Raw genomic sequence first — 15,180 nt, 5'->3', positions numbered from 1 at the left:
TAAGTCACGTTATTTAACGAACGTTAATGTAACTTTTTCAGGAGCGGTTGGTCTGTGCGTGCAGCAGCTTGAGGTTATTTGATTGAAAGTTCTGGTTGCCTAGTGATGGACCTAGTCCCGCTTCAGAAGCCTCATTCCTTTACAGACAAGTAAAATGCCCATTCATATCTCCAGAGAAGGTTTTGTGTCGGCATTTAAAAAAACAGGAGTGTAGCCTACCCTAACAGACAAACACACATGCCGTAGGTGAGGCGCTTTCAAGGGGCCACATTCCATTGTGTCTGAAAAGCGTAATCGATACAAGCTACCGGTAGCCTGCTGTAATTTCCATTGTGTCTGAAAAGCGTAATCGATACAAGCTACCGGTAGCCTGCTGTAATTTCCATTGTGTCTGAAAAGCGTAATCGATACAAGCTACCGGTAGCCTGCTGTAATTTCCATTGTGTCTGAAAAGCGTAATCGATACAAGCTACCGGTAGCCTGCTGTAATTTCCATTGTGTCTGAAAAGCGTAATCGATACAAGCTACCGGTAGCCTGCTGTAATTTCCATTGTGTCTGAAAAGCGTAATCGATACAAGCTACCGGTAGCCTGCTGTAATTTCCATTGTGTCTGAAAAGCGTAATCGATACAAGCTACCGGTAGCCTGCTGTCATTTCCTATGAGGCAAAAACGAAGATTAAGCTACCCCGCGCTCTCAAGACTGGCCCGAAGATACCGCTGTATACCAGCAACATCGGTGCCTTGAATAGAGTACCACAGTATGAGTCATAATACCCATAAAACCTAGCGGTCAAACGGTTAAATGGTTCCAATCGTTTTTCCATCATTCATTTTTCACATAGTGGATTTTAGAAACACTTACAATAAGGGCTGTGTTTCGTGTAGGCTTACCCTAGCGTGATGTTTTGATAACTGTGTAAATCTCTCTGGGACAAAGTTATCTTTTATTATCGCACCGCAGTACTGTACTCTCCACTATCAAACCGCAGTACTGTACTCTACACTATCAGACCGCAGTACTGTACTCTACACTATCAAACCGCAGTACTGTACTCTACACTATCAAACCGCAGTACTGTACTCTACACTCTCAGACCGCAGTACTGTACTCTACACTATCAAACCACAGTACTTTACTCTACACTATCAGACCGCAGTACTGTACTCTACACTATCAGACCGCAGTACTGTACTCTCCACTATCAAACCGCAGTACTGTACTCTACACTATCAGACCACAGTACTGTACTCTACACCATCAAACCGCAGTACTGTACTCTACACTATCAAACCGCAGTACTGTACTCTACACTATCAAACCGCAGTACTGTACTCTACACTATCAAACCGCAGTACTGTACTCTACACTATCAGACCGCAGTACTGTACTCTACACTATCAAACCGCAGTACTGTACTCTACACTATCAAACCGCAGTACTGTACTCTACACTATCAAACCGCAGTACTGTACTCTACACTATCAAACCGCAGTACTGTACTCTACACTATCAAACCGCAGTACTGTACTCTACACTATCAGACCGCAGTACTGTACTCTACACTATCAGACCGCAGTACTGTACTCTACACTATCAAACCGCAGTACTGTACTCTACACTATCAAACCGCAGTACTGTACTCTACACTATCAGACCGCAGTACTGTACTCTACACTATAAACCACAGTACTGTACTCTACACTATCAGGCTACGTGTTGGGGACATTTTGGACTCATACACAAAACAAAGATATGTATATCATATTGCTTCTGACTGAAATGTAATTGGATCACATATTTCACATGATTTAATTACTCTCTTCATGGCATTTTGTAATAAATGATATTAAATGGATAGCTTTGTCCTTTTGATAGTTTCTTGTAAAACTGCAGTTGAAGTATCTTGTGAATACCGTCTCCACCAGAGACATATTTTATACCAATCACTAGGAGAAATAGTACCGACCCTACAACCTTAGGAGTCAAACCCACAGACAACCCTAGGAGTCAAACCCACAGACAACCATAGGTGTCAAACCCACAGACAACCCTAGGAGTCAAACCCACAGACAACCCTAGGAGTCAAAGCCACAGACAACCCTAGGAGTCAAACTCACAGACAACCCTAGGAGTCAAACCCACAGACAACCCTAGGAGTCAAACCCACATACAACCCTAGGAGTCAAACCCACAGACAACCCTAGGAGTCAAACCCACAGACAACCTTAGGAGTCAAACCCACAGACAACCATAGGAGTCAAACCCACAGACAACCCTAGGAGTCAAACCCACAGACAACCCTAGGAGTCAAACCCATAGACAACCCTAGGAGTCAAAGCCACAGACAACCCTAGGAGTCAAACCCACAGACAACCCTTGGAGTCAAACCCACAGACAACGCTAGGAGTCAAACCCACAGACAACCCTAGGAGTCAAACCCACAGACAACCCTAGGAGTCAAACTCACAGACTGAAAAACAAACTGAGTCCAGAATGACAGCCTTCATTAGAGAGTGAAACCCTGTCATAAAATGTATTGTATCAGAGACATTTGACTATTTACGTATCTAGAATTATTTATCCCTTTAACCTTCCACGTCAGAACTATGATTACTCCAGGACACGTACCCTCTGTTCGCACTGAGTGCATTCTTCTCAGGGCTGAAGTGTATCATTTTTAGGGTTTGAGTGTACACTTCTAAGCAAAGTGTGCTTGTCGGAGGGTCCTCAGCCACTAAATATCCTGCAATCAGCATAACCACACAAAAACGACACTACCCATCTGAATGAACGTGTTCACTTGAATACAAGTTAGATTTGGTAGGCACTTGTTTACTGCAGTGATGTGTTGAAAACCAAAATTCAAGTATTTATCCTTGAGAATGTGTTATTTATTATTATTTATTTATATTTATTTATTTATTTTCAAGGTTTGAGTCAGATTACCCTCTATCTGAGGTCCACCAGGTTAAATCTCCACTGGGGACAACAGATTGGTTTGCCATGAAAACATTCAAACGACACAATGCCTACAAAATCCCACGTCCAAAATCCCAACATTGAAATGCTTACTTACGGGTCCTTTTCCATCAGAGTTGTAGATACAGATTATACAAATAGAAAGAGAGACAGGGGGAGGAATTACACAGAATAACAATAACATGGCTATTTACAGGAAGTACCAGTACTGAGTCCATGTGCAGGGGTACCAGGTAATAACATGGCTATATACAGGAAGTACCAGTACTGAGTCCATGTGCAGGGGTACCAGGTAATAACATGGCCATATACAGAAAGTACCAGTACTGAGTCCATGTAATAGATAGTAGCAGCAGTATACTGTAGGTAGGGGTAAAGTGACTAGACAACATGATAGATAATAGACAGTAGCAGCAGTATACTGTAGGTAGGGGTAAAGTGACTAGACAACAGGATAAATAATAGACAGTAGCAGCAGTATACTGTAGGTAGGGGTAAAGTGACTAGACAACAGGATAGATAATAGACAGTAGCAGCAGTATACTGTAGGTAGGGGTAAAGTGACTAGACAACAGGATAGATAATAGACAGTAGCAGCAGTATACTGTAGGTAGGGGTAAAGTGACTAGACAACAGGATAGATAATAGACAGTAGCAGCAGTATACTGTAGGTAGGGGTAAAGTGACTAGACAACAGGATAGATAATAGACAGTAGCAGCAGTATACTGTAGGTAGGGGTAAAGTGACTAGACAACAGGATAGATAATAGACAGTAGCAGCAGTATACTGTAGGTAGGGGTAAAGTGACTAGGCAACAGGATAGATAATAGACAGTAGCAGCAGTATACTGTAGGTAGGGGTAAAGTGACTAGACAACAGGATAGATAATAGACAGTAGCAGCAGTATACTGTAGGTAGGGGTAAAGTGACTAGACAACAGGATATATAATAAACAGTAGCAGCAGTATACTGTAGGTAGGGGTAAAGTGACTAGACAACAGGATATATAATAGACAGTAGCAGCAGTATACTGTAGGTAGGGGTAAAGTGACTAGACAACAGGATATATAATAGACAGTAGCAGCAGTATACTGTAGGTAGGGGTAAAGTGACTAGGCAACAGGATAGATAATAGACAGTAGCAGCAGTATACTGTAGGTAGAGGTAAAGTGACTAGACAACAGGATAGATAATAGACAGTAGCAGCAGTATACTGTAGGTAGGGGTAAAGTGACTAGGCAACAGGATAGATAATAGACAGTAGCAGCAGTATACTGTAGGTAGGGGTAAAGTGACTAGACAACAGGATAGATAATAGACAGTAGCAGCAGTATACTGTAGGTAGGGGTAAAGTGACTAGGCAACAGGATAGATAATAGACAGTAGCAGCAGTATACTGTAGGTAGGGGTAAAGGGACTAGACAACAGGATAGATAATAGACAGTAGCAGCAGTATACTGTAGGTAGGGGTAAAGTGACTAGGCAACAGGATAGATAATAGACAGTAGCAGCAGTATACTGTAGGTAGGGGTAAAGGGACTAGACAACAGGATAGATAATAAACAGTAGCAGCAGTATACTGTAGGTAGGGGTAAAGTGACTAGACAACAGGATAGATAATAGACAGTAGCAGCAGTATACTGTAGGTAGGGGTAAAGTGACTAGACAACAGGATAGATAATAGACAGTAGCAGCAGTATACTGTAGGTAGGGGTAAAGTGACTAGGCAACAGGATAGATAATAGACAGTAGCAGCAGTATACTGTAGGTAGGGGTAAAGTGACTAGACAACAGGATAGATAATAGACAGTAGCAGCAGTATACTGTAGGTAGGGGTAAAGGGACTAGACAACAGGATAGATAATAGACAGTAGCAGCAGTATACTGTAGGTAGGGGTAAAGTGACTAGACAACAGGATAGATAATAGACAGTAGCAGCAGTATACTGTAGGTAGGGGTAAAGTGACTAGGCAACAGGATAGATAATAGACAGTAGCAGCAGTATACTGTAGGTAGGGGTAAAGTGACTAGACAACAGGATAGATAATAGACATTATAAACATACCGGTTATTGACTGGAGAAAACAGGTCCCTAGTGGAATGACAACAACATGGCTGCTTGTTAAAGAAGAGATGGAGAGGAAGAAAGAGAGGGACAGAGACACCTTGATACATTCAGAAACTTCTCTCACCTACAGTACCCATGTACTTGGCACACGAACCACCGCCCGCTTTGAGTAAGAAATCATGAATGTATTTACGTGAAATGTCTTAGTTCGCCGTGTATCTCTCTCGGTGGACAGGACCGCCCTGGAAAGGCGCAGCGCGCTTGTAAGGCTCTGATTGTCCAAACAGGTTCCAACCAGTCTTCTACTGTTGTTCTCTTCTTCTTAGTTGTCCGGTCTCCGATGAGTTGTCGTGTAGCCCTGAACAGAACTACAGAGTTGATCTTCCTTCCATTCGCTCTTGAAGATGCTTCGTTGAAGAGAGGTTAGCCAGCCGTATCGATGATTCCCAGTGGGGTGATGGGCGTAGCGTAACAGGATGGCTTGAGCAGAGTAATAGGATGGGCCTACTTAAATTAGCTTTCGAAGATACTTTACTTAGGACAGCTAATCAGCCGTGCCAGTGATATCAGCCGTACCAGTGACTGTCCGGGGAGGTGAGTTTATTCTCTCCACCTCGTGTTGAGATTCAATGTTCTGTTAATTCATAATACACTCGAAACGGGGTGGTTCCGTCAGGCTGATACGCTCTCTGACCTCACTTTTTGCAAAGCTCATTGAAAACAATTATCTCTCATAGCTTCTCAAATCACATCCCTCTCTTAACAAAAAATACTTTCATCATTTTTTTCATATTACATGCACAACGTATAGGATGGAAACTTCCTACATGTAGTGGGTATACTATCCAAGTTACAATATTTCCTTCATAACATTTTTAATGACATCACAAAATAACAAACAGAATGACCTTAGTGTCCAATAGATCGTCTCTGACCATTCCTCACGGTTCTACGTTAAGAATATTATTCCAGTATTCGCTTTTGAACGTGTTAAAGTTTCAGCGGGAAAAAGTCTGTTGAAACGAAGAACGTTCCTTTGGTTAATCTTGAGGGCGCAGCCTGAATGTCCTCCTTTGATTTACAACAGGGCGTGAGCCGTTAATCACCACTAGTCCTCCCCCCCCCCCTCTGAAGGTGAAAGGGGGTCTGATTGAAGTTCTTCATTGCAAACCTGGTCTGACCTATTTGGATTCTCGTGGACAGTCACGACAACTTTTTGAAGTGGTGTGTTGACTGTCACTTAGTGATCAACACAAAAAAAATATCAAAGAGATGCACAGTGACTTTAGGAAAAAATGGACCACCTTCCTGTTGTTAAGACAGAGGTAGTGGAGGAGTATAAATACCTGGGTGGTGTACTTCACCACTAGTTACAGTGGGGAAGGTATCCTGAGCAGATCTACAAGAAAGGACAGCAGAGGTTGTAATGTTGAACGAGACTAAGCTCTTTTAATGTTGATCATGTTCTATTGTCACTGTTTTACAAGTCATTCATTAAAGTGTCTTAACATTGGATCATCTGCTGGTCCAGAATGTATCTCAGAGAAATGCTCTGCTAGTAAGGGGTAAAGCAGACAGGTCTGGAGGTCATTTATGATAAACTTAAAAACAAAACTCACAAAAGCCCCAGACATTCTCTACACAAGGTACTGATTGACCCCAGACATCCTCTACACAAGGTACTGATTGACCCCAGACATCCTCTACAAAAGGTACTGATTGACCCCAGACATCCTCTGCACAAGGTACTGATTGACCCCAGACATCCTCTACAAAAGGTACTGATTGACCCCAGACATCCTCTGCACAAGGTACTGATTGACCCCAGACATCCTCTACACAAGGTACTGATTGACCCCAGACATCCTCTGCACAAGGTACTGATTGACCCCAGACATCCTCTACACAAGGTACTGATTGACCCCAGACATCATCTACACAAGGTACTGATTGACCGCAGACATCCTCTACACAAGGTTCTGATTTACCCCAGACATCCTCTACAAAAGGTACTGATTGACCCCAGACATCCTCTGCACAAGGTACTGATTGACCCCAGACATCCTCTACACAAGGTACTGATTGACCCCAGACATCCTCTACAAAAGGTACTGATTGACCCCAGACATCCTCTACACAAGGTCCTGATTGACCCCAGACATCCTCTACAAAAGGTACTTATTGACCCCAGACATCCTCTACACAAGGTACTGATTGACCCCAGACATCCTCTACACAAGGTACTGATTGACCCCAGACATCCTCTACAAAAGGTACTGATTGACCCCAGACATCCTCTGCACAAGGTACTGATTGACCCTGTTGTCTGGACCTATGGCAGTCTCTATGGGGGTGCCACAGGGTTCAATTCTTGGGCCGACACTTTTCTCCGTGTATATCAATGATGTCGCTCTTGCTGCTGGTGACTCTCAGATCCACCTCTACGCAGACGACACCATTTTGTATACATCTGGCCCTTCATTGGACACTGTGTTAACAAACCTCCAAACGAGCTTCAATGCCATACAACAATCCTTCAGTAGCCTCCAACTGCTCTTAAACACTAGTAAAACTAAATGCATGCTTTTCAATCGAACGCTGCTGGCACCCGCCCACCCGACTAGAATCACCACTCTGACGGGTCTGACCTAGAGTATGTGGACAACTACAAATACCTAGGTGTCTGGTTAGACTGTAAACTCAACTTCCAGACTCACATAAAGAATCTCCAATCCAAAGTTAAATCTAGAATCGGCTTCCTATTTCGCAACAAAGCCTCCTTCACTCATGCTGCCAAACATGCCCTCGTAAAACTGACTATCCTACCGATCCTTGACTTCGGCGATGTCATTTACAAAATAGCCTCCAACACTCTACTCAGCAAATTGGATGTAGTCTATCACAGTGCCATCCGTTTTGTCTCCAAAGCCCCATACACTACCCACCACTGTGACCTGTACGCTCTTGTTGGCTGGTCCTCACTACATGTTCGTCGTCAAACCCACTGGCTCCAGGCCATCTATAAATCACTGCTAGGCAAATCCCCGCCTTATCTTAGCTCATTGGTCACCATAGCAGCACCCACCCGTAGTCTGCGCTCCAGCAGGTATATCTCACTGGTCATTCCCAAAGCCAACACCTCCTTTGGCCGCCATTCCTTCCAGTTCTCTGCTGCCAATGACTGGAACGAATTGCAAAAATCTCTGAAGCTGGAGACTCTTATCTCCCTCAATAACTTTAAGCATCAGTTGTCAGAGCACCTTACCGATCACTGCACCTGTACACAGCCCATCTGAAATTAGCCCACCCAACTACCTCATCCCTATATTGTTATTTATTTTGCTCTTTTGCACCCCAGTATCTCTATTTGTACATAATCTCTTGCACATCTAGCATTCCAGTGTTAATACTATTGTAATTATTCTGCACTATAGCCTATTTATTGCCTTACCTCCATAACTTGCTACATTTGCACACACTGTATATATATTTTCTGTTGTATTTCTGACTTTATGTTTTTTACCCCATATGTAACTCTGTGTTGTTTTTTATTGCACTACTTTGCTTTATCTTGGCCAGGTCGCAGTTGTAAATGAGAACCTGTTCTCAACTGGCTTACCTGGTTAAATAAAGGTGAAATAAAAAAATAAAAAAAATAAACTGATTGACCCCAGACATCCTCTGCACAAGGTACTGTTTGACCCCAGACATCCTCTAGACAAGGTACTGATTGACCCCAGACATCCTCTACACAAGGTACTGATTGACCCCAGACATCCTCTATACACGGTACTGATTGACCCCAGACATCCTCTACACAAGGTTCTGATTTACCCCAGACATCCTCTACAAAAGGTACTGATTGACCCCAGACATCCTCTGCACAAGGTACTGATTGACCCCAGACATCCTCTACACAAGGTACTGATTGACCCAAGACATCCTCTACAAAAGGTACTGATTGAGCCCAGACATCCTCTGCACAAGGTACTGATTGACCCCAGACATCCTCTGCACAAGGTACTGATTGACCCCAGACATCCTCTACACAAGATACTGATTGAGCCCAGACATCCTCTACACAAGGTCCTGATTGACCCCAGATATCCTCTACAAAAGGTACTTATTGACCCCAGACATCCTCTACACAAGGTACTGATTGACCCCAGACATCCTCTGCACAAGGTACTTATTGACCCCAGACATCCTCTACACAAGGTACTGTTTGACCCCAGACATCCTCTAGACATGGTACTGATTGACCCCAGACATCCTCTACACAAGGTAGAGCGACTTACAGTTAGTGAATGCATACATGTTTTTTTGTATTTTTTTAAATACTGGAATCGAACCCACAACCCTGGCGTTGCAAACACCATGCTCTACCAACTGAGCTACAGCCCTGCCGGCCATTCCCTCCCCTACCCTGGACCAATTGTGTGCCACCCCATGGGTCTCCCGGTCGCGGCCGGCTACGACAGAGCCTGGATACGAACCAGGATCTCTAGTGGCACAGCTAGCACTGCGATGCAGTGCCTTAGACCACTGCGCCATTTCCATTGAGTTACATGGGAAGTTTAGAGAAATTGCTTTTTACGCTGTGCTTTGTCTCTCCCCCCTCTCTTCCCTCTCTCTTCCCTCTCTCTTCCCACTCTCTTCCCTCTCTCTTCCCTCTCTCTTCCCTCTCTCTTCCCTCTCTCTCCCCCCACTCTTCCCTCTCTACCACTTTCCCTTTATCTGTCTCTTCCTTCCTTCTTCTCCCTCTACACGTTCACCTGTGTGAGAGGCAGATATTTGACCGTTATGTGGATGTATGAAAACCGGTAGGACACAATTTTACAATTGAGACACCTAGACCAAGGGAGGTGAGGTGGAGAGAGAGAGAGGAGAGGGGAGAGAGAGAGGGAGGGAGGAGGAGGAGAGAGAGAGAGAGAGAGAGAGAGAGAGAGAGAGATGGAGGGAGGGAGGGAGGAGGAGAGAGAGAGAGAGAGAGAGAGATAGAGAGAGAGGGAGGGAGGAGAGAGAGGGAGGGAGGGAGGAGGAGGTAGAGAGGAGGAGCAGGAGAGAGAGGGATAGATCGACAGAGAGAAATGGATCTGGGCTGCTGGAGGAATATTTTTTTCATGGAGGTTTTTCATGAAGCATGGCCTGTCACCAGCATTACTGCACGCATGCTCTCCCTCCATCTCCTCTCTCCCTCTCCCCTCGTTCTCTCGCTTTCTCTCACAGTTTTCTCTCCCTTCATGTCCTCTCTCTCCCTTCTCTCTCTCCTTTCTCTCACTGTTTTCTCCTTCTCTGCTGCTCTCTCTCTCTCTCCCTCTCTCCTTACCATCTCTTTCCCTCCTCTCCGTCTCTCATGTCTTCTCTCTCTTTTTTTTATCTACTGTTCTGGATCCGTTTTCCTGAAAACCTGCTCATTTGTCAGAACTGATCTACAGATGTCAAAACTGATCTACAGATGTCAGAACTGATCTACAGATGTGAGAACTGATCTACAGATATGAGAACTGATCTACAGATGTGAGAACTGATCTACAGATATGAGAACTGATCTAGAGATGTGAGAACTGATCTACAGATGTGAGAACTGTACAAATAAACAACAAACTACTGTAGACACATCCTTCCTGTCTGAGATACCAATGTGTGTGTGTGTGTGTGGGCAGCTGTCCTCTGTTCATCTCAGTGGGTAAAATTAGCACCTCACGTCGCCTCACCTCACCTCAACTCCTCTCTCTCTTCTCCTCCATCTCTCTCATGCCCTCCCTCCCTCCCTCCCTCCCTCCCTCCCTCCTCCCTCCTCTCCTTCTTCTCTCCCTCCCTCCCTCCTCTTCCTCCTCTCCTTCCTCTATCCCCTCCCTCCCTCCTCTTCCTCCTCTCCTCCCTCCTCCCTCCCTCCCTCCATCCCTCCCTCCCTCCCTCCCTCCCTCCCTCCCTCCCTACCCCTCCTCCTCCACCCCTCCTCCTCCTCTCCTTCCTCTCTCCCCTCCTCTCCTACCCTCCCTCCCTCCTCTTCCTGCTCCCCTTCCTCTCTCCCCTCCCTCCCTCCCTCCTCTTCCTCCTCTCGTTCCTCTCTCCCTCCCTTCTCTCTCCCCTCCATCTCTCCCCTCCCTTCCTCTCCTTTCTCCTCCCTCGCTCGTTCCCTCCCTCCTACCCTCCCTCCCTCCTCCTCCTCTCCTTCCTCTCTCCCATCCTCTCCCTCCCTCCCTCCCTCCCTCCCTCCCTCCCTCCCTCCTCTTCCTCCTCTCCTTCCTCTCTCTCCTCCTCTCCCTTCCTCCTCTTCCTCCTCTCCTTCCTCTCTCCCCTCCTCTCCTCCCTCCCTCCCTCCCTCCTCCTCCCCCTCCATCCAACTCTCTTCTCTCATGTCCTCATTGACACTCCCTGAGGAAAATGTATTTGTCTCATCCTCTTCCTGCTCTCTCTCTCTCATCCTCTTCCTGCTCTCTCTACTCCCTCTCTTACCCCCCTCCTCTCTTCTCTCTCTTTATCCTCTCTCTCTCCCTCTCCCCTATCTCTTTGCCCGTGGGTGGGGTCAGTTTAATTGACCTCTGTATGGCAGATATACTCAGCGTCTGAAATTGGCTACTCCATTTCCTGCTATGACATTGGTGAGTCACTTCCCTGTCTCTAGGCAGAATAAAATCTAACTCATCTTTATCTATCATCTTTATAGCATATTACAATATTTACCACATTTCTACCATTTTGTACAGTATGTATGGTCTACATCAGGGGCGGTGTGTTCATTAGGGCGATATGGGCGATGCACTGCCAAACGGGAAAAGGAAGGGATTTTTTTTCTAATCAATTATATCACGGCAACAGTAGTTATCAGTGTTCTAATCTAGAAGTCTGATCTGCCACTAAATGTCCAATCAGGCTAAAGTCGTGCTTCAAATGGCCCCGCCCCTTTTGGGGCGATTTCAGTCAGGTTGAAAATCGCCCCAGAAGTATCTCATAGACTCTCATGTTAAAATCTTTTTTTTTCAAATATCAGAGCTTTCAGAGCTTTCAATACAATCTCTATGGGTTTCTGAGGGCTTGCACTTACGCGCTTTCGTCATACGTAACATAACCATGAACGTAACTAAGAAAAGAGCGGGTAGCAGCGTCAATCAATTCACGTACTACTATCAAGATGGCTAGCGTTCAGTGCAACTCGATTGTCTCTTTGAAAGAAGTTCATATCAAAGACCATTCAAAACGAGCTACTGGAGTGTATGCTAGCGGTCATGAGGGAACATATTGTGGAGGAGGTGAAGTCGGCGAACTTCGTAGCTATCCAAGCTGACGAGACCACGGACGTTTCTACACAGACACAGCTGGTGCTTGTGCTGAGGTACATAGATAGCAACCACAAAGTGCAGGAGCGCTTTTTTGAGTTCCTTCCCATCTCGGAATCAACCTCAGTCTCAATCGCCAGTGTGCTTTTGGAGAGACTGAACGGTCTTTTTGCCGACGACGAGAAAGTCAAACTGTGGTGCACTGGCACTGTACCAGGTTCTCATGAGCTACAACCTCCAGGAGACGTTCTCTGAGACTGTGACTCTGTTGAACATCCTCATAACTACTCCCATGACAACAGCTGAAGCAGAGAGATGTTTCTCAACTTTGACACGAGTTAAGACATTCCTGCGAAATTCAATGGGCCAGGAACGTCTGAATGCACTGGCCATGCTTTCCATGGAGAGGGAACTAGTCCTCAGCATGCCTGATTTCAATGAGAAAGTCATTGACCGCTTTGCTGCATTGAAAGAGAGAAGAGAACAGTTTCAGTACAAGTAATGTAGCCTCTCTCTCTCTTTGTCCCTCCCTGTCTGTCTCTTTAACACACACACGCCCAAATCAGTTCACAGTTGATGTTGTTTAAAATAGTTATTTTTCATTTTTAAAAAAGTTCAAAAATAAAATAATCTGTTCATGTTCATTTTTACAAATCTATACAATTGGCCAGAATATGGTTGTTCATATTTACAAATCTATACAATTGGCCAGAATATGGTTGTTCATTTTTACAAAGCCATACAGATAGCTGTGTTTACCTTTTCTAGAAATTATTTTCAAATTCTGTTTTCAGGCAAAATGTCTATCACTGTTCATTTTCACAAATCTATACAAGAGGGCAGAATATGGAAGTCTATAAAAATTTCTTATTACCAATAACTTGCATCAATGTTTTCTGTAGCCTCTATCAAAAGCTCCTGCTTGCTTGTTGTGAATTATGCTCAGGTGCACATATTTCCAATTCAACCATGAGGCAAAAAATGTGGTAAAAGCTCTTGTTGATCCTGCAATCTGAACAAATACCAAGATGCTGTATTTTCAGCTGATATTTCATTTCTTTATGGAAATGCATATTGTTTATGCAGTGTTGAGGAATGTGAAAGAACACCCTTGATTATTTTTACTGTGATAACTTATTTTGCTTTTGTAAGCCAACACTTTTGAGATCAGTCAATAAATGCTTCTGGCATTGACTTATATGCTGCCCCTGTCTTCATGTTGTTGCTGGACATATCTTTTATAAAATGTGTGTAGGTCACCTAAATCATCAGAAAAATTGCCCCCCCTGAGAATTTTTTCAGGAGCCGCCACTGGTCTACATAACCATAACACAGCAACGTACCCTTTCCACACAATCATGGTCCGAACCGCAAAACACTAGAATAATGGCAATACTCTATAGAGGGAACCTAGGAACCTGGCAATATTCCACAGATAATCTAGAACACATCCTTAGAGAATCTAGAACCCTGGCATTGTTCTAGCAGAGCAATATTCCACAGATATTCATCATTAGAGAATCTAAAACCCTGGCAAGCAGGGTATCAGGTGGGAGGAGTGTAACCAGTAAATGTTAGTTTCTCAGATCTGCTCTTAAATCATACAGCCTTAATGTGTTTAGGACAGCCACGGATATGACTATCAAACACAGAATAATTCATTAATTTGTGTGTGTGTGTGTGTGTTTATGTGTGTGGGTGTGTGTTTGTGTGTGTGTGTGTGTGTGTGTGTTTATGTGTGTGTGTGTGTGTGTGCATGTACTCATACACCCATGCCACACACACCAAACAGGCAGAGAGAGACCTGAGCGTTGTTCTGCAGACCCCAGAGAGACCTGAGCATTGTTCTGCAGACCCCAGAGAGACCTGAGCGTTGTTCTGCAGACCCCAGAGAGACCTGAGCATAGTTCTGCAGACCCCAGAGAGACCTGAGCGTTGTTCTGTAGACCCCAGAGAGACCTGAGCGTTGTTCTGTAGACCCCAGAGAGACCTGAGCGTTGTTCTGCAGACACCAGAGAGACCTGAGTGTTGTTATGTAGACCCCAGAGAGACCTGAGCGTTGTTCTGTAGACCCCAGAGAGACCTGAGCGTTGTTCTGCAGACCCCAGAGAGACCTGAGCGTTGTTCTGCAGACCCCAGAGAGACCTGAGCGTTGTTATGTAGACCCCAGAGAGACCTGAGCGTTGTTCTGCAGACCCCAGAGAGACCTGAGCATAGTTCTGCAGACCCCAGAGAGACCTGAGCATTGTTCTGCAGACCCCAGAGAGACCTGAGTGTTGTTATGTAGACCCCAGAGAGACCTGAGCGTTGTTCTGTAGACCCCAGAGAGACCTGAGCGTTGTTCTGCAGACCCCAGAGAGACCTGAGTGTTGTTATGTAGACCCAGAGAGACCTGAGCGTTGTTCTGTAGACCCCAGAGTTCCAGAGCTGTGACAACCTTCCCTCACTAACTGAGCTGCATCTGTCAACACTGTTGGTGACATCTCCAGGGACCAAGGCTTCTGTTAGCCGGTAATAGATGCCTTGATCAACTCAAGATGAAAAAAAAAAAAAAAGAGCGTCATATGGTCTAACCATCCCTCCTCTTCCTGTCCCTTCTCTCCCCAGACCCCTCCCACTCCAGAGGAGATGAGCCACTGTGACCGTGACTACCTGAATGAGGTGGGAGACTCTACCTGGACGAGGTGGGAGACTCTACCTGGACGAGGTGGGAGACTCTACCTGGACGAGGTGGGAGACTCTACCTGGACGAGGTGGGAGACTCTACCTGGACGAGGTGGGAGACTCTACCTGGACGAGGTGGGAGACACTACCTGGACGAGGTGGGAGACTCTACCTGGACGAGG

At 45.1% G+C, this 15,180-nt stretch overlaps 1 protein-coding gene across 1 annotated transcript in view; it reads right to left on the bottom strand.

Annotated features, from left to right (window-relative positions):
- Positions 1–2,653, bottom strand: part of LOC121556275 (cell adhesion molecule 2-like) — a 260,381-nt gene extending 257,728 nt beyond the window's left edge. The window contains exon 1 of the mRNA XM_045212717.1: positions 2,632–2,653. Coding sequence (XP_045068652.1) covers positions 2,632–2,653 — 22 coding nt within the window. The remainder of the gene's footprint in view (positions 1–2,631) is intronic.
- Between the last annotated feature and the right edge of the window lie 12,527 nt (positions 2,654–15,180).

Source organism: Coregonus clupeaformis, unplaced genomic scaffold (assembly GCF_020615455.1).
Source record: "Coregonus clupeaformis isolate EN_2021a unplaced genomic scaffold, ASM2061545v1 scaf0045, whole genome shotgun sequence".
Classification (NCBI taxonomy): domain Eukaryota; kingdom Metazoa; phylum Chordata; class Actinopteri; order Salmoniformes; family Salmonidae; genus Coregonus; species Coregonus clupeaformis.
This window is presented reverse-complemented; position numbering and strand designations above follow the sequence as displayed.